The following is a 26,084-nucleotide window of genomic DNA, read 5'->3' on the forward strand; positions in this document are numbered from 1 at the left end:
ACTGAGAGATAGTCAATTTCTGAGAACAAAGCGCTTCTAAACCTGATCTGAGCCTGTGTCTCTTTTACTATATCTCCTACTACACTTTCTCCTGGCCCTGCACACTTAGCCAAAGCAAACTATCCGTGGTTTCTGAAAACAAATAGCTTTTCCACCTTCCTTTAGTACTCCCTTAGTGATATTCTACCTTTTCCCTCTGGACAAACTCATCTTCCTCCAGGTCTCATCTCAAAATTTTTCCCTGACCTACCTAGGCACTTAAGCTCTATTTCAATGATTTCAGGGTACCTTCTTCACACTCCAGTACAGTATCAATAACAATGTATCATAATTGTTTTCTTTTCCATTAGTAAGCTTTTTGAGGATAGGGTTTTATTTTTTTTGCGGGATCTTTGCATCCCCACAAACTAATGTTCAGTGCAGAGTAAAGCTCCACTAATACTTATTGCTGAATGAATGACTGAATGTGAAAGGTTAAGAGTCATTATGAAAATTTTACTCTAAAGGAGAATCACTGATTTGGGAAAGAATTATCATTTTGTTTATTTATTTAGTTACTTATTTTTATTTATTTATTACAGTTACTTAATTTACAGTTATTTACATATTATTTATTTACAGTTTACAAATCATTTTCCTTTTTTTAAATTTTTTTAATTTTTAAGTAGGCTCCACACCCAGCATGGGGCTCAAACTCACAACCTGGAGCTCAAGAGTTGCGTGCTCCATCAACTGGAGCCAGCCAGGCATCCCTACAAATCACTCTCTAATTTGTCTTTTTTTCTGTTTTAAGATTTTAGTTTGGGGGCACCTCTTGGTTTCAGCTCAATTGTGATCTCAGGGTCATGAAATCGAGCCCTGTGTTGGGTTTGACGTTCAGTGCTCACTTTGCTTAGGTTTCTCTCCCCCTCTTCCTCTGTCCCTCCCCACCATGCACTTTATCTCTAAAGTAAATAATCTTTAAAAAAAAAAAATTTATTTTTAAGTAATCTCAACACCCAACATGAGGCTCAAACCCACAGCCCCAAGATCAAGAGTCACACATTCCACTGACTGAGCCAGCCAGGCACCCCTTCAAATTATCTTTATATCACCACCATTGGATATCAAGGAAGGCAATTACAATATCCCCATTTTACAGGGAACAGAGGCTCACCAGACATGCTGATTTGCTCAGGAACACAGAAAATCCCATTAAGGGGATTTGACAGGTCTCCTGACTCCCAAGTCTAGTACTTCGACTTTTTATACAGGTTTTATACAGGCTGCCAAAGAAGAACAGAGATAAGACAACAGAGACACTAATCCAAAGTTGCCATTCTCCAGCTAGCCAAGACCTTGGACTACAAGGGGGTCTTGCAAGGCTCCGTGGCTACAGACGTGAATCAATTTTATAAGGGCATAGGCTTTGGAGTCAAACAAACTTAGATTCTAATCCTGGCTCTACCACTTACTACGTGACCTTGAGTAAGTTACTGAACCTCTTTCCAAACTTTATATTCCTTACCAAAATACAGGCATTATACCTACCTCTTAAAGCTATTATGAGATCACTGAATGTTCCAACATTTATAGAAGACCTATTAAGTGCCAGACACTGCTCGGAAGCTAAGCTCTCATCAAGTGTTGGTTAGTTATGATTATCTGGCAGGGCCATATGTTCTTCTGTACTGCATCCACAGGGGTCCAGGCCCCAACTGGCAGCATAGCTATACTCATACCAACCCCACCAGGAAGGAGCACTGAAGATTGAAAGTGATTATATTCCAGGAAGGAGACTACTCCTTTTCCCCATTGCTACACTAAGAGGAAGGTCAGGGTCAACCTTTGTTGCACCCAGTTTCTACAAAAACAGCATAGAAGTTAACATGATCAAATCTCTCCAACAGCAAGCCTTCCAAGAGAAACAGAGGATCACAGGAGACAATGATGTCCCTTTCAGGGGCACTTCAGTGGCTCAGTCAGTTAAGCACCTGCCTTTGGCTCAGGTCATGATCTGGGGGTCCCAGAATCAAGCCCTGCATTGGGCTCCGTGCTCACTGGGGAATCTACTTCTTCCTCTGTCGCTCTCTCCACTCTTCTGCTCTCTCACTCTCTCTCAAATAAATAAAATCTTAAAAAAAAAAAGAAAGTCTTTCATTCAGTAGCACATAAGTTAGAAAGTAAGACTGATTGCTGCTGCTTAGAGCAGGGATCCTCAGCCCTGAGTCAGGGAATGATGGGTTTGAGGTGGGTGTGCATTGGTGGAGTGGGGGAGGGAATAGTATCCACAGCTCCTCAGAAAGTTATCTCTAACAGTTTGTATTAAAATTTGTGTATATGCATCTCCTAGAAAGAAGATCCATTACACTGATCAGCTTCTCAAGGGTCCATGCCCCTAAAGATGAATCACTATTTTAAGATAATTAGGAAAGAGAGGAAAAGGGCAAGGAGTTTAATTTGTTCCATTCAGAGCAGCCTCCCTGCTAGCCTAGTCTTAGGGTTGCTATAAACAATGTCTTCTCACATCAACTCCCCACCCTGGTCTGGCCTCCAGCCACAATACCCCAGAAAACACACACGGAGGGACCTTGGGAATAAAGGTCTTTATTCAACACAGTTATCTCACTCAGTAACAAAATAACAGGAGGTTAACAACTCCCCTAAAGGTCTGGAGCAGTGTTCACGGCTGGTGGCAGGAAGCATGGTCTACTGACATAACAGTGGCAGCTCAGAGTCCCCGGTAGCCACTTAGAGGTCATAGTTAGGGTTCTTCCGAAGTATAACAAAACCTTCCAAAATGGGGGTGACAGGAAGAAACTCCTCAGTGGCCAATTCTGCCCGCTCCCCGTGGGCCAACAGTACTGGGGTTGTGTGTGTCTGGAACCCTGTGATAGTCTTAGGCTTGCCGGCCTGGCCTACCACATCCACTGCCTGTGGGGTGAGAAAATTGCAAGGGCGAGTGTAGCAGATGGGAGTGCAGCAATACCCCACTGCCCATACCAGTTTCAGAGAAGCAGGTATGTGTGCATTCTCCACATTCGAGAGCCCTCCCATCCGTTCAACCCCTCACCTGGCCCACACGGACAGACACTGGCAGCGGCCGCAGCTCCTCATCAAATGTAACCAGCATGCGGGGCTGCATGGCAGCCACCAGTCCGTACAATACATAGTGAGATTTGCCCAGGATTACTGAGGGAAGAACAGAGGACAAACATGCATCCAGGCAGGCCTGACCTGAAATCTCGGTCCCCACTCCAGCCCTGACTCTTAATCCCTCAGTGGTTCAGCTGAACCCACACCCCTCCCCTCATACATGGTACCACAGACCAGAGATACTCCCATCTTATTCTGCCCACAGACTTCAAACTTAATAATTAATTTCCCTCAGTCACTTAGGAACAGACACTGGGCTCAGCTCTTCATCCTCAAAAAATAAAAATTTCTGTGGGCCAGATCAAAAATGTGGGAGATGAATTTCATAAGGCCCTTCATAGGCCCAAAGAACATCAGGAACCCAGAGTGGTAGGGAACTAACTTGGAGTCTGCTCCTAAATTACAAGCTGGCCCTGGTAAGTAAGGGTGGAGATGGGGCCACGTGCCACTATAGGAATCTTGACAGCAACTCACTGTTACGGACATCCAGGAAAGAGACAAGCACAGTGAGCAGTCCAGCCACAGCCACTTGACTCATAAGCTGCCGGTCACTGTGGTAGGGGCAGAGGGTGAGTGTGCCCTTCCCTAAATGTGTCAAGCCCTGGGCGGGGTGGAGAGAGAAAGAGAAGTAAGGGTCACATCTGAGGAGGTGTCACCTAACCTGGCCATATAGAAATCCATAACTCACTCACATCCTCCCTCCCAGCCAAAGTCAAGGTTCCCCTCATGTCACCACATGTCCCCCACCTTCCATCACCATGGACACCTCCCCCTGGTACTCTCAAAGGAAAAGAGTTCTATTCTTTACCTGTGCCAAGCGCACCATGAAGAGGTTGTTGGGGTCCTTGGCATGATACTGGGCTAACTGGCGCAGCATGGCAGCCAGACGGGCATTATTGGTACCTGGAAATGTTAACCATTACTGAGTTGAAAAAAAAGGTCTCAAATATTCCTTCAAGCTACTTCTGAACTTTTTCTGACTGATACTCACCACTGCCCACCATCCCCATGGCAAAGATGGAGTTGTAGGAAACTTCTGGGTCAGCATCATGAGAAAATTTGCTTAGGGTATCCAGGATGTTGAGTCGTGGATTTGAAACAGAGATTAGGGCCAGTGCTAAAGGTACAGCCCGTCGGAGTGTAGGCTCCCCGTATCTCAGCTGGTAATAAAAGACAATGCCAAGAGCATCACAGAAAGCAGTACAACAAACTCAGTTATAGGAACAGACTGATGGGCAAAAGGGGGACTTAGATCAAATTCTGGAGAACAGGCATAGCAAAAAGACTATTTCTCCCCAGAGAAAACCCATCAGGAAAGTCTCCTCTGGAGGGGATCTCCAGGCACCAAAACCAGTATATTCCAATCTTCTCCATGCGATACTCACCAAGTGGCCAAAGGTTCGTAGTGCCATCTCTGCACCGATCTCTTCCCCCATAGCAATAAGGGCAATCCCCAGCACAGCCACTCCCTGCAATTGAAGCAGCAGCAGAACCCAATAAGCTCGGGGAACAAAAAAATTCACTCTTGACTCAAGTCCCGTGTTAAGAAGAAAAAGCTGTGCTGTAGGGGCTCATCCTTATGCCTCACATACAAACCCCAGCCTCATGTCATCTCAATACACAGCACCACCCAGAGGGGCGCTAAAACAAACCCAAACCCAGCTCCCCTGCTCCCCTACACACTTATCTTTTCTCAGAGCCTGACTCAGAGAGCGCCCAGCTGCCCACAGAACCTGATGTGCTCCCATGTCAGCAGGGGCTTCCTTCTTGTCCTTATCCTTCTTTTCCTTCTTGTCCTTGTCTTCCTCTTTCTCCTTGGAGTCAAAGTGTTCGCTACAAATATGGAGCAGCTGCTGTACCTTCAGTACATTCCCAGAGCCTGCGGCATGGTGGTAAGGGTGACAAAGGAGAAAAACAAGGCACCAAAAGAAAGCTTATTCCAGGAACTGAACAAGCTAAAGAATCTAAAGCAGATCAGAACTGAGGAGAATCAATCTGAAGGAATGTCCAAGAGAGAAATAAGCAGTCCCTGGGGAAGCAGAGAGACACAGACCTGCATAGGCACACACATCCACTAGAGTGTTGGCAAAACTGCGAAATGGCTCAGACACAACCTCCAGCGCCGCCAGGATTGCCTCAATGGCCTCGCCCTTGCCTGTAGGACAAATTAAGAGTGTCGAGAGGACACCTGCTCCCATCTAGTACAGTTTTTGACACATAAGCCCCCCTGCTGTATCCAGTTACTGTCAGCCTTTGCCCAGAGAGACATCCCCTCACCCAGATGGTTGAGACCCAGTCCAAGAGGAAGCCAACGGGCATAAGTGTCCTTGAGCTCAGTCTCTGACTTCTCCATGATGGTCTGAAGGATAGTGGAAGTGACGTCTCCGTTGCAGGATCCCACTGCTATCATTCCACAGGCTAGAGCTGTCACACCTGCCACCTAGAAATAGGAAAATCAGTATCATACATGTTAAGTTATTAAGTAGCTGTTTATCTTTCTTGATTCAAGACAGCCAATTCCTACAGGTTACTATAACCACACTAGGTAATAATCCTTTCTGATGGTAACTCAAAGTAACAAAGCAACCAATCACTGAAAATTTCCTATGTATCAACCACTATACCAACTGTTCTGCATACTATTAACATTTAACCCTCACAACAACCCCGTGAAACAGGTCCTGCTGTTTTTAGTTTTTTATTGATGAGAAAAATGAAACCTAAAGAGATTGAGTTACATGTCCAAGATCACACTGCTTGTAAGCAGAGGTGGCACGATTTGAACTGAGATCTTTCTGACTGAAGCTGTACTTCTAGCCACCATACTATATGTATCTATCACTAGAATGACTGCATAATTAAGAAAATTTAAGGTTGGCGTGACTGGGTGGCTCAGTTAGTTAAGCGTCTGAGACTTGGTCTGGCCTCAGGTCATGATCTCATGAGTCATGAAATCAAGCCCTGCGATGGGCTCCATGCTCAGCAGGGAGTCTGCCTGAACTTAAAGAGTCTCTCCCTCTGCCCCTCCCCCACTCACGAACCCTCTCTAAAATAAATATATCTTTTAAAAAAACAGAAAAAAAGAAAGAAAGAAAGCTTTAGGTTAGCCAGTAACAAAAACAATGAGTGAGACAGAATCAGCCACCCCAAGCTGCATTAAGTTACTCCCCACTCTAGTCTGACTAGTTCCTCATGGACCCCAAGGGCTGGAACTCAATACCAAAATGTTACCTCTCTAGCCTCAAAACCACGTGAGGTTTAAAATTCTAGCTCCAAAAGATTTCACTGAAGTGATATACACACCCCCATAAACACACAGTACACATACACACTTTTTTCACTACTTATCACAGAGAGTGGTAAGTCTCAGAGCACCTTCCCTACCTCCCTTAAATGTCCAACAGCCTCTCCTCACCTCCATACTAGACTTGGAATCTCCCATCACAGGGAGTAGCAGTGTTAGAACGTCTTCACGATTGGAGCCAGCATAAGCCAAGCCTAGCCTGCAAAAGCCAGGGAGAGGCAGTCCCAGACACACAATAAAGTACAGGACAAGGAAGGAACAAAAAGAGGACTGGTCATTTATTCAATATTTCAATAATCACCAAGAGCCAAATATTCAACAGACAGGGTCGTAGCCCTCGGCAATACAAAGGTGAAAAGAACCCAGTTCCTGTTTTCACAAAGCTTACAAGTTGAGTACTACTACAAGAAGAAGCAAGAAGCTTTACCCAAAGATGGAACCAAGTCTCATGGTGTTGCTGTTGTGAAGAACATAGTCTGAGAGTAGTGCCAGAGCGGGGTCACACTCATTCCGGACCCCAGAGTTCACGATGCCACAGGCTAGAAGGGCTCCTGACTGCAAAATGCAAACAGATTCTTCACTCAGGCTACTCGACCTTCCCCGCCACAACGGATACAATGTGAACTTCATTGCAATTTCCACCTTAACTGGACTTAAAAACCAGGTAGACCTTACCAGTGAAAGGGAGGCCCAGAGGGCCCTAGAACATGGTAGGAGAATGTCCCCATTAATGGGGTATGCCCAGACCAACCTTGATATAGTCCTCAGAGGAGTACAAGTACTTGTCAATCTGGGTGAGGCCACCATCTACATCCCACAACAGAATCATGCCAAGGGATGCAGCTGCACTCAACATTCCTATACCAAGAAAAAAAAAACTATTAGTCTTAAAATGGCCCCACCCTGAGAAAATTATTACAAAGAGCTCTGTAAAAATACAGCCCTGGGGATCCCTGTCACATTAACACATGAACCTAGAAGGATAACAGAAATGATCAAAGCAGGGCGCCTGGGTGGCTCAGTGGGTTAAAGCCTCTGCCTTTGGCTCAGGTCATGATCTCAGGGTCCTGGGATCGAGCCCCACATCGGGCTCTCTGCTCAGCAGGGAGCCTGCTTCCCCCTCTCTCTCTGCCTGCCTCTCTGCCTACTTGTGATCTCTGTCTGTCAAATAAATAAATAAATAAAAGTCTTAAAAAAAAAAAAAAGAAAAGAAATGATCAAAGCAACACAAAGATTGGGATGTCTGGGTGGCTCAGTTGGTTAAGCCACTGCCTTCAGCTTGGGTCATGATCCCAGGGTCCTGGGATCGAGTCCCACATCAGGCTCCTTGGTCAGTGGGGAGCCTGCTTCTCTCTCTGCCTCTGCCTGCTTGTGCTCCCTCTCTCTCTGACAAATACATAAATAAATAAAATCTTAGAAAAACAACAACACAAAGATAAAGTAGACATAAAGTTATACCATGGTCTTTGTTCTTGTAAAGCCATTTGTTGCCATCATCAGTCAGCAGCTTGTCTTGGCCAAAAGCAGCATTCACAAAGCCATTCACAAAAGAAGAGGCCAGGTTCATGCGGGCAGAGTCCACTTGAGAGCCACTGCCCCCAAACCCTGAATAGGAGGAAGAGGAAAGGAAAGGAAAGGAAAAAGGGTTTGGAGTAGGGCAAGAAAGACACAGCATGGTGGCTGGTCTCTGGCTCTAAACTGGTCACTTGGGATGCTCTATCTTTGCCCCCAACAGTGACCTGGAGAAAAGGTACATGTGAATTCTTAGCTCTGTGGGATAGATAAATATGTTAGGCCAAGCCATCACTCCAAATACAAGGGGCATAATTAAGAATCCTCCAGTCCTCACACACATGGAGATGGCTACTCACTGTTGTTCTCTAGATGGGTTTTATAGATGTCATCAGGCACCTTGGGCTCCATGATGTCCAGCTGAAGGGAAGTCAGAGAGTCACAACTGCTCCCCCACTATTCCCCCACTACCATCTCTTCCACTATCCCACTGAATAGGAATCCTAACCAAAGAGAGTCTAGTCAAAGTTATAGTCAGGGACATGAAATGCCAGGTAGAACCACAAACAAACAAACAAAAAGGCCTTGATACAAAAGGGCAAAGAGTCTCACCTCCCTAGCTAATGCCAAGAAGTTGCTGTTGAGCTGTACATTGGACATGATCTCTGTCAGGTCCTCATATTCCTCCACATCTTCACTAAGCTCCAGAAACACCCCATGCCGGCCAAGCATGAATGCCATCTGCTTCTGTACTACCCTGTGGGAGACAGTCATCACATTTACTCAGTCTCCATCCATTAAGAAAAGCCCCTCAAGCCTTAACCAGAAACTACAGGTCCCAGTTCTTCATGCAAACGCCTCATCCATGAGCTCCCCTCTTCCTCTGCCAGGTTCCTTCCTACATACACATCCTTGCAGGAGGTGAAGATGTCTTCTACCAGCTCCATGTCATTGAGCATCAATGCCAATCTCAGAGCTTCAGGAAAGCGACTGAACTTTCGGAACACACCCAATGCACAGCGCAGCAAGGCAGAATTCTCAGGTTCGGGCACGTAATTCACACAACTACAGAGAGAGATGTAACAAAGCAGTCAGAAGTTCCAGGCATTCATTTACCACATTTAATTCACTTATCCAAAATAAATACTGAATGTCTCCTATATACGAGGAATTATGCTAGATGCTTTACTACTAAGGAGACACGAAGTCTCCTTCCTCAACAAGCTCACACACTTCAACAAATCAACTGCAGCTAATGGCACTGAGAGAACAAAGGAGGAACAACTGAGAGGGAAATGCTGAGGAGGCTAGGCCTTTCACCCATCCCCACCATGCTCGCTCACCTGGTAAGATAGAGGCAGACCTTTGCGTACGCATTCTCATCTATGTCCTTCTCCAGCATATCCACCTGCTCAATTTCCATGAGCAGGTCACAGGCCTCGTGCTCTGCATTATGGGCCATATTATAGGGGACAATCTCCTTCACCAGGGTCAGCAGTGGTTCCCGTTGTGTCTTTTCCGCATCATCCAGCTCCTGCCACTCCTTAGCCACTTCCCCTGCGAGATGCCTATGGATAGACCCAAGATCATTTGGGGGGTGGGGGGTGGCGCACAGGCACAGCTTCACAGGAAGCACTTCTGTGACCCAAGGAGTTCAGTGTTTGGGAAATGCAAAATTCAGTGTTTGGGAGTACTCTGGTACTCCAAGAAAGAACTCAGAATTATGTCTCAGAACCCCTTTGGATTCTCAAGAAGGAAAGGTCTTACCTGACATACTCGTGACCCCATGATGCCAATTCCTCCTGGGAACCCACCAGCCGATACTTGAGGCACTCCCGTTCCCCACTCATGGTCATGGCCAAAACAGAGATGATGTCAGCAGCAAAACGCTGTAAAGAAACCAGTGCTTTAGGGGCACCTGGTGGCTCAGTGGGTTAAGCCTCTGCCTTCAGCTCAAGTCATGATCTCACGATCCTGGGATTGAGCCCTACATTGGGCTCTCTGCTCAGCAGGGAGCCTGCTTCCCCCTCTCTCAGCCTACTTGTGATTTCTCTCTCCGTCAAAAAAAATAAATAAAATCTTAAATTTAAAAAAAAAAAAAAGAAAGAAAGAAACCAGTGCTTTAAAGTCAAATCCAGGTTAAGGGGAGCGGGACATTATGGAGTTAAGATTATGATCACTATCCCCCAAATTAAGTTGTAATTATCCCCCAACTTTGTATTAGAAACTTACCTACTTTACCTAAGCTAAGCCTCAAGATAACCCTAAGGTTGATGTTGCCATCTCCCTTTTAAACCAATATGGCTGAAGAATGGTAACAAGGAGAGAATGAAGAAAAATGAAGACTCTGAATTTTATTCTAGGTGCGATAATGAACTATTAAAAAGTTTTAAGCAGACAGGGACGCCTGGGTGGCTCAGTTGGTTAAGCGGCTGCCTTCAGCTCAGGTCATGATCCCAGGGTCCTGGGATCGAGTCCCACATCAGGCTCCTTGCTCAGCAGAGAACCTGCTTCTCCCTCTGCCTCTGCCTGCCTCTCTGTCTGCCTGTGCTCACTCTCTCTGACAAATAAATAAATAAAATCTTTAAAAAAAAAGTTTTAAGCAGACAACATTTTCACAATCTAAAAAGATCACTGTGACTGCTATATGAAAAACAACCTAAATCAAGAACAAAAAGAAGGCAGCCAATTAGGAGACTGTTGCAGTTGTCTAGGTGGACTGAAGATTTCCTGGATTACTGATGTACTAATAGAGAAGTGACTGATTCTAGTTCGAAGTTTTCTAAATTGAAACAGAAAACAAGTGAACATACAAGGAATATGAAAGAAACAGAAAAATCAAGATTAAACAGAAGTTTAAAATAGATCGCAAGTGGTGTCTGGCTGGCTCAGTCAGTACAGCACGGGACTCTTGATCTTGAAGTCGTGAGTTCAAGCCCCACCCTGGGCACGGAGATTACGTTAAAAAAAAAAAAAAGAAAAAAGAAAAAAACAAAAACAAAAACCAAGATCCACCATAAATGGCAGAAAACAGTGTATTCTAAGAAGGCAATCCTCCTGTCAGCTCTTATGTCAGTACTTTGACTATGACAGCTCAGTTCAACCAGCGTGGATTTCAGGTCTATTAGGCTTCCTCTGACTCCCCATGAGCCCCACAGTCTAGATGAAAAGGAATTCCTAAGCTAGGCCTCCACCAGCTTCTGAAACAGTTTACCTTATTCTCCCCAGGGGCCATGTTCTCATAGATTTCCTTCAGTTTGCCATAGTGTGGACGCAGAAATTTGAGAGGCTTGGGTACTGAAGTCATGGAAGTTGTAGAAGATCGAATTTGCCTCCGCAGCTCCTCCAGGGCTGGTCGGTACAGGGAAGTGTCCTTCTCCTGATCAGGAGATGTCAGAGCTCAGAGTTACATCTCTCAAGTCATAACACAGAAGTGTTTAACTAACAACTCCCCTAAGAGAGTAACTGTGTCTTATTCATCTGTGATTCCCCAACTCCCTTCTCATTGCCTGGTACAAAAACAATTATCCCAGTTAAGAGTTGAATTAGAAAGCTACAGAATCTTTGAAATATCCTTTGTAATTCTCTTATCCCACAACAGCATCACAATGCAACCCTAACAGTCCATCTTTCCTCATACCTCATATAGGAATTGTTGCCCCAAAATGGAATAAAACAAATAGGCAGGAAAGATCCGAATATGTACCCACTCCTGTCAACATCATGACTCACCCCCAGTCGTTCCACGAGCATCTCCAGTTCATCCTGAAGTTGTTTGTCCTCCTCAGACTGAGGGTTGGGGGAAGAAGTTCATCAAGAGAAGAAATCCCAAACATATCCTCCTCCCAATCACCCTGGGGCAGGTAGAGAGTGAGCCTGCCTCCTTAGGAGGGACCAGGTGGACATAGAAAGAGAGCAGGAATGGCACCTTGGCTGCTGGACCACACTACTTGAATGCCATACTAAAAAAGAGCGGTGACAATGACCAGCCCGGGCCCACCTCACGAGTCGGTAGTGAGGGCTGATGGGGTCGGCGGAGGCGACAGCGCGAAATGGAGGATGAGGGACAGAGAGTGCCAGGAGCCCGAGGATCGCCCCATCCGCCCTCTCCCGGACGCTGCGAGGCCGTTTAGAGTCGGGCCCAAGGCCTGCGGGACCGCGGTGACTCAGCCCCGCGGCCTCCTCCGCCGGATCCCGGGGCCGCGCCTCACCAGCTCCTGTTCTTTGTCCTTGTCGCCAGCATCTCGCCGCTCCTTGCCGCTCGGCTTCTCGTCCGCGACGCCCTGCGCCGTCGCTGGGGGTTGCTGAGGCTGCACCGGAGCCTTGTCCCGGCCACCCTCCTCCATCTCCGCCGCCACTGCCGGCCAGCTGCGCGCGCACCGCTCGCACCGCCCCGTTTCCCATATGGCTTTGCGTACGTGGCCCACGGCGCCCCGCCTCCTGAACGCGCCAGCGACCGGAAACGCCGCTGGGACCCACCCACTCCCGCTTCCTGGGAGATCCCTCCCTTGGGCCCCGCCCACGGAAGCCGCCCCAAAACTACAATTTCTATCTCCCGGCGATCGCTAGGCGCTGCTCGGTCTTGGACCGGGACTTTCCTGAACGCTACCCGATGGTGCAGTCTGCAAGCTGAGTACACTAGCTGCGCTGCGTTAGATGTACAAGCTTCGAGCCCAGAGACCGCCCGTAGTGTTTCCCCACAGCTGTGTGAATAGTACCCACAGTGACAGCCCAGTTGGCTGCGTGGTGGGACAGACGTACGAGATTCTTCAAATCTGGAATCGATTGCCTGCCGTCTGTGTGAAATCTGTAATCTGTATCTACTGCCTCCCTCACACCACGGTGGAATATTAACCTCATCACGTGCCTCCGCATCACCCCCACCCCCCACCCCCGCGCCGTTGAAAGACAGTGCCCTGCATATTATCTGGAGGCTATGACTGCAATCTTAAATCCACCTGAAGAGCCTGGTCGAAATCTATGAATAAAATATAGTCCTATGCTCCAATGCTAAGTTCTGGAACTAAAAACAGATCAAGACAAAGTCTTTGCCTTCAATCTCTTGTCTTTTGGTCTCCCTCACCCTGTTTTGACTTAGAAGGGGTGCGACGGACACTCTATGTCAGGACTAGTTTTGAATGATACATACACAATGTTCTCACAGTCTTTAATTTGGTTAGGCTGTGTCTGTTTCACAGAAGAAATTATGTAATAAGTAGTAGGATCAGGATTTGAACCTTGATCATTCAGTCTTCTGAGCTCTTGATTGCTTCAAGCAAACCTCCATGTTTCTTCTTCGTTTGGGTTATGTGTATGCATCCAGGGCGTGGGAAAAGAGGAAAAACCCCCTCTCATCTGGTGGGAATACCCACCATTTGGCCTGGAGTCTTTATTGTGGGTTCTGAGGCATTAAAGAATGCAGGAATTGTTTGTTTTTCAAAAAACAACTAGCACAGCATGGTTAGCACTGAATGAATGTTGCCTAAATATATGTATACATATAAATGTATGGCCCATTTTTAAAACCTGTGCTTTTTTCATTCAGTGCTTGGATTCTGGGGACCACCTTCCATTTCCATCACCAATGACTTCCCTAGCCCTGGTGGGCTGACAGAAGCTGAGCAGTCTATGACTGTTCTGCCTATTCTATCTCTGGCTTCAAGATGTCAATACATTGTCATGCTTTCTTCAGTCATCAGTAGAGTTATTCCTCCTAAATCTCTCCTTTTTCCATGACTTCCTTCTATCAGATTTCAGATTTTGTCTTTTATACCAGTTGTATCTCAATCAGTACCTTAGAGGAGATGGGGTGATGATGTGACACAAAGCACAGTCTGTCAATAGCAGATGCCTCCTGATGAAAACTGTGTGTTTGTTTTACTATTTTTCAACTTACTTGTAGGTTTGAAATGTTTCAAAGTAGGGGTGCCACGGTGGCTCAGTCAATTAAGTGCCTGCTTGGGTCAAGACCTCAGAGTCCTGGAAACAAGGACATTGGGCTCCCCACTCCGTGCGAAGTCTCCTTGTCCCTCTACCTCTGCCCTTCCCCCTACTCGTACTCTCTCTCTCTCTCTCAAATAAATAAATAAAAACTTTTTTTTTTAAGTTTCAAAATTAAAAGAGGGGGGAGAACATAAGCTTTAGAGAACAACAAACCTAGTGTGTAAAACCATGGGAAGCCTCTCACTAGGTGTGATACTTGGGCAAGCTTCCTAACCTCTCCCAGCCTGGTTTCCGCCTTCATGAAATGTGAGTAATAAAGTATCTCGCTTGTAAGCTATCTGTTGAAAATGAAATAAGACATTGTATATAAAGTGCCTAGCTGGGTTTCTGACAACTGAAAAGGAGCCTGTTGTCATTTTCAACCACCTCAAATCTGCAGGGCTGAGATATTCTTTGGGTGGGGGGCTGAGATATTCTTGTTCCCTGCTCTCTACTTCCACGTACTCAAGCCCCCAGTCCTCTCTAGCCAAACTCACATATCTGACAGGTATTTCCAAGGCCACATGATAACACTGATGTCCTACCTCAAGCTTCATTTCAGTCAAATTGCCCTCCCAGAAGTACTCCTTCCTACCATTTGGCCAAAATCCCAGCCTTGTGGCCAAATTGCTCTCTAAACCAGGGACATCCTATCACCTGTCCCTTTCCTACCACCTTCCTTCAAATTGCATCCAGAAGCCATCCATGCTGTCCCCAAACTCATGGCTTGAGCCATAGAGCTACACATCTTAGGGATGGTTCCACCAATTTGAAAACTTTGCAACCCAAAACATCATTTACATAACATGGGAAGTGCTCCTGGCAGGATACAGCACTGCAGAGTTTCCACTGGGTTCCTACTTTCATTGTGTGATATTTCTCAAATAGATTGCACTGTGACCTTTCTGACTTCTAATCCCCAGGACTGACAGCAGGTGTTACAATCTCCTCTTCTCACATGTACTGTTACAGCTTCCCTTCTCCAGACTTTCACCTTACATCATGCCCCTTTCACGTGATCATCCTATCATCATTTCTGAACATGCCTTGCCCCTTTAAGATGATTGGCCTTTTCAGGGCGCCTGGGTGGCTCAGTGGGTTGGGCCTCTTGCCTTCAGCTCAGGGCTTGGTCTCGGGGGTCCTGGGATGAGCCCCACATCGGGCTCTCTGCTCAGCAGGGAGCCTGCTTCTCCCTCTCCCTCTGCCTGTCTCTCTGCTTACTTGTGATCTGTCAAATTTTTTTTAAAAATCTTAAAAAAAAATGATTGACCTTTTCACATTGCTAGTCCTTCTGTATAGAATACCCTTCACTGTTTTCTGGCTAGCAAGTTCTCCCATCCTCTGTACTAAAGTTCAGTGTCGCCTACCTAGGAAGTTTTTCCTGTTCTACTCTTTAATTTATTCATTTCTTCCCTGTGCTCCCACCATGTGTAATACATCTCTCTCTCTCTCCCTAGAATCTGAGCTCTTAGGGACAGGAAGTATTTTTTTATTCACCTTTTGTCCCTAGCACCAACCTAATGCCTGGCTTGTGGTGAGCCTTGATAAATATTTATTGAATGAATGAATTCATTTTGCACTCATCTTCAGGTCATCTTTACATATAATAATGGACCATTGGGGGCTCTTTAGAGGTCAGAGCTGGATGTCAAGAAACTGTAAGAATTGTCTATTTGTGAGTCATGATAGGCACACTGAAACTGTGCTTATTTTATGAGACTGTCTTCCAACCTAAAATTTCCAGAGTGCTTCCAAGTGTGAAATCATAGTGTCTGACATATGTTGCCTTATTGTGCGTGGGAACTGGTCAGACCTCTCAATGGGACAGTGCAAGGTATGGCCCAACACCTTACCAACAGCTGCTCTCATGTGTCCATCAGGAGCACCACCCTTTATTACCTCTTCTGCCTTAACACGGCAGAGCATATCACAGATGCATATTCATCGGTTTGGGGGGGCCACTAGGGTGAAGGTTACACTTGTCAGCCTATGTTCACCTTGCCTTGGCTCTGGAAACAAGCACCTGCAGAGTGTTCAACAAACAGGTGCTACTTGGCTTAATTTCAGCTCAACATGTGATTAGGTTTCCTGCAGTTAACTGGATTCACATATGCCTGGTCCAGGGGAGCTGGGTGGCGTGGAAACCCCCGTGCTGATGAGGGTCTGGCTTAGAAGTGCAATGACACTGACCAGAAGACAGATTTCTATGCATAAGTCTAAACTCAGTCATGACCCAGAAGACTAAATGGTGGTCATTAAAAGCATCTGAGTTCCACATCTGATTTTAATGCAATCTATCTTATCTGCCACTGGAAGTTATATAATTTTTTTTCTCTTAGTTTCTCCACTTGTAAAATAGACAAAATTACCGGACCTATTTATAAGTTGTTGTGGGAACCTAGTGAGATTATTTTCAAGTGCTTAGCACGGGCTTAACAAAATAAGGCCTCAGTAAATGAAAGCTGACCTTTGACCTTTCTGGAAAATATGGAGTTTCAGTGCCACAGTGACCCACTGGTCAGCTTCCTAAACTGGCCTCTAAAATCAGATGTGAGAGGAAGGCCCGCCAAGCCTCTCTCCTCCCTCATTAAGACCTCTGACATACAAATCTCATTCTCTGTGCAACGCCCAAAATTCAATGTCATTTCTTAATATTTCTTAATAGTTGCTAAGCCCATGAATTCACTGCTTAAAACACTAAGTGCTGAACTGGTCCTCAGAGATCATCTCATCCAACCTACTGGTCTTACAGAATGCTACGGATACTGAGAGCTGGAGAGGGGATGAGCCTAACATCACACAGCTAAGAAGTCACAGAGCTGGAGCCAGAATCAGGTTTCCAGACGTGATGGCCCTCCTCTTTTCCATACACTTTGCTGTCTCTCCCAGAGTCATGGTTTCAGAGGCTCAGACATCTTTTCCCTCAGTCTTAGGGTTCCTGAGGCCACGGTCTTCCTTTCTGAACAGCCGGCACCTCCAAGGATGACAGGGGCCCACATATAGCTCTTGATGGGGGCAGGACACAGGGGCGGGAAACAGACTGTGGGACACATGTACCATCACCCAGGGCCCCAGCAGTAGTCACTGCCAAAGCTTCACTTACCCTCCACAGACCCACCCTTACTTGGACTTTGGAAATACTGACTTTTAAAGACAATTGAGATGACTCTTTCCACTGTTTTGCTCTGGTTCTCATTTTACAGATAAAGAAACTGAGGCTCATGGAGGTAAGGGAACCAGCTCAGGCTCATACAGCTATCCAATCTTTGAGTTCAAGCCAGGTCTCTTTGACTGCAGTAAAGTGCTCAGGGTTAGATCTGTAAAATGGAAACTAGAGCACTTACAAAATGAGGTGGCTATGAGGATCGAACGAGCTCATGAAGATGAAACTGCCATACAAGAACCACCTACGGGAAGGAACCGTCTTATTCATCTTTGCATCACCAGTGCCTTGCACACTGTTGGTAACCAATACACTTTAAAAAAAATTCCATGAGTGCATAAGTTAATAAATGAATGAATGAATAAAAAAATGACCCACCCAACAGAGGCGCCTGGAACACAAGAGTTATTGAACAAATGCTCCTGTCCCTTCCTTGCTCTGCAGGGTGGCAGCCAGACCCGCAGGCTCCATGCCTGGCACCTGGCAGGCCTCAATGAGTGTGTGTGGTGGGGCAAGTGACTCTCAGGAGTACTGGGCCTTCAAGGCCATGGGGAAATGCATGTCTTCTCAGCCGTAAGTGGAGGGCATGCTCTGAGACGCAGGTAAGGGCTGCCCATCTTCCAAGCTGACCTTGGCCCAGTCGTTAGCCAGACTCCGTGTTAAGCCTGGCTGCATGCGGCAGTGGAGGGCAGAGGCAAACCCTTCCAGCTATAGATGAGCCAGTGATGGGGATATGACCACCCAAGGAGGTCATCTGCCCAGCCCAACTCAACTTCCTTCCATTCTTCCATCCTGCCTCTCCTCTGTCTTCCTGGGGCTGCATATCTCAGTCCTCTTTGTCTGGTGACTGAGTAAATGGGCATCTAGAAGAGTGCCGGACAGAGTAGGTGCTCAGTAAATATCGGCGGGATGAGTGAATGAATGAACAAAAACAGGACTGAAGGAAGAGACAGGCTGACTGATGTGTGTCTATTTATTGGCACAGGGTCCTACAGGGCCAAGACTACCCCCTTCCCTGTAAAAATAAGTTCTGTTCTTCTCTCTCCCTGCTCTATCTGCTTCTCTGCTCCGGCCAGGGAGGGCCAGTGCAGTCCCTATGACTCATTCCCCAACACACAGGAACCAGCTTCCCCCTTACATACACACCACACATACTTCCTCTCTGAGCCCAGGGAAACTGGGAGGCAGCAGGTGGGCTTGTCTAGGCCCTCAGGCTTCCACTAAGAGCTGAGCACAGCTGGTCTGCCAGTGAGGGTTGGCAGCAGTATTGGGAGAAGCGGCATAAGGAACATGGGTTGGGGGGTAGTCCCTGAGAGTGGAGCTGAAAGGGGCTGGGTCCACTCCCAAGGGGACACTGAGTGGGCCTTGGGGAGAAGTATGAGAGGCACACCACCCAGGCCCTGTGTGGTCGGAGTGCAGCAGGCACAGCAGGCCCCAAGGCCACCAAGTCAAGTGATCTTAGGACTGGAAGAGGCAGACTCCTTTCCGTGGGAGCTGATGCCCCCTTCTCCCCCAGTCCTCTTCCAGGCAGGGTGACATAGAAGGATGTCACAGTGAATGGTGGGGGCTCTGCTGGAGGCAGGGGTACCCCCGAAGCAGAGGCACAATGTGGTGTTTGAGGGAGGAGCGGAACTCATGTCACCTGCGGTGTGGAGGGGCTGGACTCAGCGCAGCTGACATTCGCCTTCTCTAAACCTGGAGCAAACAGCCTTGCTAGGCGAGCTGCCCCAGGTCCTGGCAACAGCGAGCTATATCTCCCCAGCCCCAGGTCTACCACACCTCACACAGCTGCCCTGGGTTCATGGGGGAGCCAACAGGGCAGCCGAAGTGCCGCAGGAAGTCACGGGAGTTGGAGAGAGTGCCCAGCACACGGAAGCGGGCAGGGCTGTGGGGGTCGGTGACCAGCCCCTCGTGAGAGCTCTCGGGTGTGCGGACTGAGCACCACACCTGCAGGCCAGGACAGACACGGGGACATATGGTGTCTAGTGCAGACGGGGGGCCACAGACTGGGCTGCGGCAGAGCCATCCTGGGGAGGCAAACAACCACTGCCGCAGCCCCTCCGCTCAGGAGGCCTCCAGGACACAGCCGGCATCTCTGCCACATGCCCTTGCTATCAGCCTCGAGGGAGGGACCCTGCCTCCCCAATTCCTTGAGGGCCTTCCAAAGCTGCCCTGGACACTGGGTTGCCAAGGATGCATACATCTGAGGGGAAGAATCACGCCCCCCCCAAGAGGCTGCATGTGGTAGTGCAAAGTGTCTTGAAGAGCTCCCCTTGAGTCCTTGCTCTGCCCCTTACTTTGTTCCGGGGTAGCCGTGGATGAACCACTCTGTCCCCAAGCTTTAGTTGCCTCCTCCAAAGCTACCTTACAGGACTGTGGTGGGAATCAATCCTGTACCCTAACCCCTGCTCCTCAAACAGGGCAGTCCTGGCCTTTAGGATCTGTAAAAGCCTCCCACAGAGTTCTCCTTCTTTGGGCCTCCAGGCACGCTTTCAAGCTCTGGGCACCAGGCCTTCCCAGGCCACCTTCCACACCCCACCTACAGCCCCATTTCCCAGTCCCTTTCCTGCATGCCCCAGACTTCTAATGACATGCCCAGAGGGAGTGGGAGAGGGGCAGGTCCCAGATCTTCCAGGACAGCAATACCTGGGCAAATCCCACAAAGAAGAGCTGGTGATTGGTGAGCCCCACAGCTGGCAAGCGCTGCTCCTCCCCGTGCTTCCTCAGCCACGCTTTGTAAGCCTGCAGTCGGGCACCAGGGTGGCAAGTCCATCAAGGCTCACCCACCACTGCCACCCACTGCGCACCCCCCCACCACAGGCGGGCCGCAGCCACTGGAGGCCCGCTGGCCACTCACGTTATAGGCAGCCTTAAGTCCCCCATTGTCAGCGATGTTCTCCCCCAGCGTCTGCCGGCCGTTGAGCCTCTCCCCATGGACTTGGTACTGGCTGTACTGCTCCTCCATGCAGGCTGTGTGGTTCCGGAAGGCCGCCAGGGACTCATTCTGCCACCAGGGCCGCAGGTTCCCTTCCTTGTCATATTCGCGCCCTGAGGAGAACTAAATCTTGGCACCTCACCATGACTAGGGCAGGCTTCCACCAGCAGCCAGGCTCTCTGTGGCCAGCTCCCAATATTCCAAGGCCTTGCAAGAACCCCTAGGAATTCTAGGCTGGGGTGGGGGAGTTGTGGGCCACTCCAGGGGCCTCTACCTTGGTCATCAAAGGCATGTGTCAGCTCATGGCCCATCACCACGCCGATGCCACCAAAGTTCAGGGCCCTGGTGGGTGAGGAATGCTGCATGAGGACATGGTGGGGGAACTTCTGGACCCCACCTCCAGCCCTGGGTCCAGCTTCCCCATGGGCCCAGGCCCCAGCACCCAGCCCCTCCTGCCACAGACACACTTGGGGTGGTTACGGGTATAGAAGGGGGCCTGCAGGATGCCGGCAGGGAAGACGATTTCATTCTTGGTTGGAAGGTAGTAGGCATTCACTGTCTGGGGGGTCATGCTCCACCTGGGAGAGCAAGAGAGAGAGGCTGAGGCTCCTGACTCTCCTGACACCCCTCCCAGCCCAGCAGCCCTGACCTACCTCCTGCAAAGACCTTGTGCTTCTGGTTTGAGATGTCTTGCCACCCCCTTCCCCAGCCCCAGAAAGCTCCCCTATCTCTCCTGATGCCCCAAGTGTCTATAGCCCCCCGTTCTCACTGGTCCCGGCTGGGAGGCTTGCGGAGCTGGTCAGCCATCACCTTAGCAGAGAAATTGTACAAATTCAACATGTTCTGGAAGAAGGAATCTTCAGAGACTTCATACTGTGGGAGTGGCGGGAAGCAGAAAGCAAGCAAGACAACATGTGGGAGAAGAGAATAGTCCCAGTTTGGCTACTAATTAGCACTCTCTGAGCCTCGGTTTTCCTCAGTGGCAAAATAGAAATGAAATGTTTAGGAAATACAAAGCGCCAATACTTAAAGAGTATTTACGTTGCTGGTGCTTTAGTGGTTTACATCCTGCCTCCTTCTGTCTCACAACAAACCCCATCCCAGTTTTACAAATGGAGACACTCAGACCCAGAGAGGTTATATAACTTGTCCAAGGTTACACAGGTAGGTAGGATTTGGGAACACTGCATTCTGCTGTCGGCTAGCCTGCAGCCTGGCACAGAGCCAGCATGTGAACAGCGTCTGTCGCTTGCACTTGCCTCTGGAAGGACCCGACAGGGACTTCCTTCCCCCCCCCCCCCCGGGCTTCCCCCCCAATTACTGCCCAAAAAATAGCCCCCCCCCCCTCACCTCGGAGATGAAGTTCAACACTGGTGAGCCCAGGTACTCACCCCATCATAAATATCATCCAGCTCTTTGGGCTCCAGGATGAAGTCCGGGAAACCAATCATATCATATATAGCGTCGGCCTGAAGAGACCAGGTTAAGGATTTCCCTTCCCCGGCTCCGCCCCCCCCAAACTGCATCCTCCATCCCCACCTGAAGATGGCGCCCCAACCCTGGCCACGGCTCACTTTCTCCTTGGCTGCCTGGCGGGTCTTCTCGTCCATCCAAACCAGCTGCCCCAGGGCCTCCTCGAAGGCTGTCCTGATCTCGCTGATCATCCCCTCAGCCTGGGAGGAAGGGGGTGTAAGGTGGCTTCCCACTACACTGATGCATTCTTCCCCCCTCCCCCTCAATCCACCCCAGTGCCCCATCCCTGTCCTTCCAGGGGAGCGTGGGGGGTGGGGGGCGGGACTGCAAGTAAGGCTGAGCATCTTGGGAAGATGAGGAGGAAACACCATTTGTGAAGGTACTGAGATGGTGGGTGGCTTTTTTTCTAATTAATAAAAAAAAAATTAACTGACAATAAGTTAATTGAATTAATATAATTTAATATAGTGTGTTGACTTTTATCTGATTATGGAAGGAAGGCATTAATAGCAGAAAATATGGGAAGTTGAGAAGAGGCGAAGAAGGAAACAGACCACTTATAATCCCATCACTCAGAGATGACTCCTTTTAAGATCTTGATTATCTCCTTTGAGAGTCTTTCCCTGCCTGGATATACATATATAACAAGGAATTGTGTTGTGCAACATACACATATCTTGTCAACTACTTCGTTTTTTGACTTGACATTATATCATGAGTTTTAGGTGGCCTCATAATCCACCCTAACCACAACCTTTCTTCCAGTCTCTATGATTAGATGTTCCAGCTGTTTTCATTTCTGCCTATTGTAAACCACACTGCAAGAGCCATTCTTGCAGATAATACTTGAAGCACACTCATTATCATCTCCTAATAAATAAATATTATTTTCCTAACCCTATAGGCAACATAAACTCATTGTATAACATTTGGGAAATGCAGAGAACTTTAAAGGACAAAAAGAACCCCTCCTAATCTTCCCACCCAAAATAATTACTATTCATTTATTGATGAATTTCCTCTCAGTACCCCGCCCCTTCATGTACACACATGAATGAACTAAAACAAGGACTAGTGTTGGAAGAACCTCAAAGACTCACGATTTCCTTGCTTTGCCGGTCAAATGTGGCCTTCACAAAGAGGGAGCCCAAAGCGAAGCCAAGTGCGTCGTCTGTGTTGGAGATGCAGGTCTGCCACCTTGGCGTGCAGGACTGTAAGGGACAAAGAGCCAGGCCTCCCAGAGATGGCTCTGCTCTCCAGTCTGAGGGCCCTTCTCTTCTCTGTCTCTGGGGCCGGACCTCTCACCTCTGAGCAATGGCAACCTGGGCTTGGGGGGTTGCTGCCCTCTCTCCCTCAGACTCCAGGGGAAACAAAGGGCCTAACTGAAAAGTGTGCCAACTCCAGCAGCAAAACCGCAGGAAGAGCATGTGTGCTGCCCACTCTGTGCTTAGTACTCTCCCCTTCTTTAGTTTCTAAGAGCCCCACTGGGGGCCAGAAGTTTCTTTGCTCAGCTCCATATCCCAGGCTTATATCCAGTCAGTCCCCCATGCCAGAAACCCACAGGTCACAAGCTTCCTCCATCTCCCTATACCCACATGCAATCTATCACCAGTGTCTACTACCCCAACTTCTTGCCACTCTCCCCAGTCCATCCCTTTGTCACTTCCCTGCCCAAAGATTGCAGTCACCTCCTAACTAGATACTCTGGCTCCAATCTCAATCCCCCGCCCTGTCCCTGTCGCTGCCTCTTCCATTTAGCTGCAAGAAAGATCATCCAAACCTAGATCTAACTGGGTGATTCTGCTTAAAATCATCCCATGGTTCCCCATTGCTGATAGAATGCCTGACTTTTTTTTTTTTTTTTTTTTGCTTGCAATATGTGTCACTTTATTTTCATTATCTTCAAAGATAAGAGATGGAACACAATGAAACTGTCCCCAAGCCTCAACCAATTAAGTTTTCTCTCTCTCTCTCTCTCTCTTAATTTTTAGTTCAGTTCAATGCCTGACTTTTTAACAGAGCACTCAGGTCCCTTCGTGCACTGCCCCAGGCCCACCTCACCACCCTCAGCCTCTCAGTCAGCCTATTCCCATAACAGAGCACACGCAAGTCCATGACTTCCTGGCCTCTGGGAATTTGCACATGCTGTTCTTTTACCTAGAATGCCCTTCTCCCTTGCTGCCTTGCTGAACTAATTCTTCGAATGTTGCCTCTTCATAAAGAACTGTCCTGATGCCTCCCCCTCCCCTGGATAGGATGTGCTATCCCTTCCTCTGTTCTATAGCACAAAGGTCTTCCACACAATGCGAGCCTTTATCACCCGAAAATACAAGGTTTGTTTACATGTCCATGTCCCCCACTTCACAGGGCACCTCAAAACTGAGAAGCATGTTTATTCTTCTCCTTAATCATCATCATCAAAGCTGAGTGCCTCTGCGTACAAGGCACAGGAGCTTCACTTACACTGGCTCAGTCCTCAGACAACCCTGCCACCATTCCTATTTCACACACCAGGAAACAGATAGACTGGATGACCTGCCCTTCCGAGGTCCCGTGGGCCAAAACACAGAGGAGTTGGGATGGCAACCCAAGTCATCTTGGTTCCTACACTGTGTTCCACACTCTACCATGAGGCAGTGGTGCCTGAAACACAGGCACCCTAGGCTGGATTGGAAGGTGGGGACAGAGTCAGAAATCCCACCTTCTTGGTGCCATAGAGGGTCTCCAGCAGTTTCTCCTGTGCAGACTCAAAGCGATGGTCCAGGCTTGAGGTTGTCTTCTGTACCAGGTTCCAAATCAGGTAATTGTTCAGGACGCTGGCATCCAGACCAGAAGGTAAGAAAGGGCAGCTGTGGTACCATTTCCACCCCAAATCTGCTCCACGAATGTGCAGGCAACTGAAGTCCTGAGAGGCATATGGAGGAGCTGTCCCAGAATCCCTCTGTCTCACCCTGGGACCACACACCTGCCTGCAAAGGTCAGCTTGGAGCCAGGTGTGGGAATAAAGAGTGTAAATGGACCCCCTGAAGCCCCAGCCTAGGGGAACAGCCTGCAGACATTCTCTTTTGTTGTTTGGAAGGTCCAGGGCCTTGTCAAAGGCTGCTCTGTGTCTGGCTGTGCCAGTCCCCATGCCCAGTCCCTGCCTGGACCTGCGTGGAGCTCTGAGCCCCACCTCCCACACTTTGGGCTCTTCCCAACCTTGGCTCTGTGTGGTTGATGAGCTCTGACACCTGCTGCAAATAATCCGTCCCATACACCACCACGGGCTCAGAGCCACCCAGCTCCAGTGGTGACAGCAGGAAGGACAGAAACTCCAGCCAGTTCACGGAGGGTGCCAGGCCCTACAGCCAAAAAAAAAAAAAAAAAATCTCAACCCTCCTTGCCTGCCTGCCTGCCTGGCTGCCAGCAGACCCCTCCCCCATTGATATGCTGGAGTCTGGGAACCTTTCCCATTGCCATGGCAACATCTAGTAGCTGCTTGGTAGCCCCTTCCCGCAATAAACCTTTTTCCAGGCCTGAATGCTCCTTGATCTGGGAGCCCAGTCATTTACTATACAAGAAAAACCAGCCTATATAATGTTTATCTGGGGCACAGATATTCAAATATTTTCACGACAGTTGATAAAATCCAACTCCCCTGACACCATCCAGGGTCCCTACATGACTAGTCTCTCCTTCAGAACCCCCCACCCCCTTATCTAACCTCTCCATCATCCAACTAAAGGGTTGGTTCCTGGCTCAGTAAGGGCCCTCCAGGAGATACTTCTAAATTTCTTTTGATTGTTTTGTGGACATCTTGTACAAATCGTTACAGATTTTTAACATAATCCCTCTATGCATCCCCAGGCAACATGAAAGGGGACCAAGGGATGGCCTAGTGAGAGGTGACCTAAAATGGATATAACAGTGTAGCTGGGAAGCTCAGATAATCAAGCAAATGAGGAAAGGACCTGCTGCCTCAGGAGGACCACAGGAAGGAGAGCTGGGAGGCCTGCTCTAGGGGCTGCCCCACCCCCAGCGGTCCACGTTCCCCGCCTGCCGCACCTGCAGTTCTGAGATGCTCATCTTGTGGTAGATCTTCTCCTCATCCCGCCTCTGGTCCTGGGGCACAGTGATGTTGGCCAGCTGGACCTCCAGCTCCAGCACCTGCTGCATCTGCTCCCGCGTGGAGCCTGGGTGCCCACCCAGCAGCATCCCCAGTTCCTCCATGTAGTCCAGGTAGGCAGTGAGGACCTGTCAAGGCCCTGAGTCACCCTTGGAGCCCAGCAACAGGTCCTGCCCAAGGCTGCGGGGGTCTGTTCTGGCCCCCACCTCTCCTTGCCATCTCTTCTGCTGACCTTCCTCACAGAAGTTTTCGTGGACAATCACCTTTTGTTTCTGTCATACTGCTTACCACCATCTGCTAGGATCTTGCTGATTTATTTGTGTACTTACTTATCGTCTATTTCCCCAAGGACAAGGCAAGTTCAGAAGAGCACCGTTGCAAGTCACAGCAGCTTATTCACCCCGCCACCCCTAGGGCCTAGAACGGGGCCCAGCACGGAACACGTGTCCCGCAAATATTTGTCCGGTGGGTGGAC

The 26,084-nt window shown here is 48.5% G+C and overlaps 2 protein-coding genes across 7 annotated transcripts in view; both read right to left on the bottom strand.

Annotated features, from left to right (window-relative positions):
• Nucleotides 1-2,566: 2,566 nt before the first annotated feature.
• On the bottom strand, nt 2,567-12,346 carry LOC111148031 (proteasome 26S subunit, non-ATPase 2). 3 transcript variants are annotated; one of them, XM_022504392.1, is made up of 21 exons: nt 12,163-12,346; nt 11,684-11,740; nt 11,166-11,330; nt 9,719-9,840; nt 9,295-9,519; nt 8,858-9,016; nt 8,564-8,708; nt 8,311-8,371; nt 7,898-8,044; nt 7,191-7,297; nt 6,867-6,994; nt 6,551-6,638; nt 5,413-5,575; nt 5,189-5,290; nt 4,869-5,014; nt 4,521-4,604; nt 4,127-4,295; nt 3,944-4,038; nt 3,610-3,736; nt 3,053-3,171; nt 2,567-2,913 (listed from the first exon to the last, which is right to left on the bottom strand). In XM_022504392.1, the coding sequence occupies exons 1-21, from the start codon at nt 12,295-12,297 to the stop codon at nt 2,731-2,733; spliced, it is 2,727 nt and encodes a 908-aa protein (XP_022360100.1). In that variant the 5' UTR covers nt 12,298-12,346; the 3' UTR covers nt 2,567-2,730. The 3 variants fall into 3 exon arrangements, with proteins under 3 accessions (XP_022360100.1, XP_022360117.1, XP_022360110.1); XM_022504409.1 differs by lacking the exon at nt 5,413-5,575 and having other exon boundaries at nt 5,189-5,270; nt 6,602-6,638; XM_022504402.1 differs by lacking the exon at nt 5,413-5,575 and having other exon boundaries at nt 5,189-5,279; nt 12,163-12,319.
• A 5,709-nt stretch (nt 12,347-18,055) lies between these two features.
• LOC111147797 (endothelin converting enzyme 2) overlaps nt 18,056-26,084 on the bottom strand; it is a 31,286-nt gene continuing 23,257 nt past the window's right edge. For all 4 annotated transcript variants that reach the window (XM_022504047.1, XM_022504038.1, XM_022504063.1 and 1 more), the window contains 12 exons: nt 25,549-25,737; nt 24,703-24,845; nt 24,206-24,320; nt 22,605-22,715; nt 21,606-21,704; nt 21,423-21,500; nt 20,801-20,904; nt 20,499-20,609; nt 20,306-20,373; nt 19,954-20,144; nt 19,743-19,838; nt 18,056-19,043 (listed from right to left, as the gene is read on the bottom strand). In XM_022504047.1, the coding sequence (XP_022359755.1) occupies nt 18,867-19,043; nt 19,743-19,838; nt 19,954-20,144; nt 20,306-20,373; nt 20,499-20,609; nt 20,801-20,904; nt 21,423-21,500; nt 21,606-21,704; nt 22,605-22,715; nt 24,206-24,320; nt 24,703-24,845; nt 25,549-25,737 (1,482 nt within the window). In that variant the 3' untranslated portion in view covers nt 18,056-18,866. The remainder of the gene's footprint in view (nt 19,044-19,742; nt 19,839-19,953; nt 20,145-20,305; nt 20,374-20,498; nt 20,610-20,800; nt 20,905-21,422; nt 21,501-21,605; nt 21,705-22,604; nt 22,716-24,205; nt 24,321-24,702; nt 24,846-25,548; nt 25,738-26,084) is intronic.

This window comes from Enhydra lutris, unplaced genomic scaffold, assembly GCF_002288905.1.
Source record: "Enhydra lutris kenyoni isolate GAN:26980312 unplaced genomic scaffold, ASM228890v2 scaffoldscaffold2, whole genome shotgun sequence".
NCBI lineage: Eukaryota > Metazoa > Chordata > Mammalia > Carnivora > Mustelidae > Enhydra > Enhydra lutris.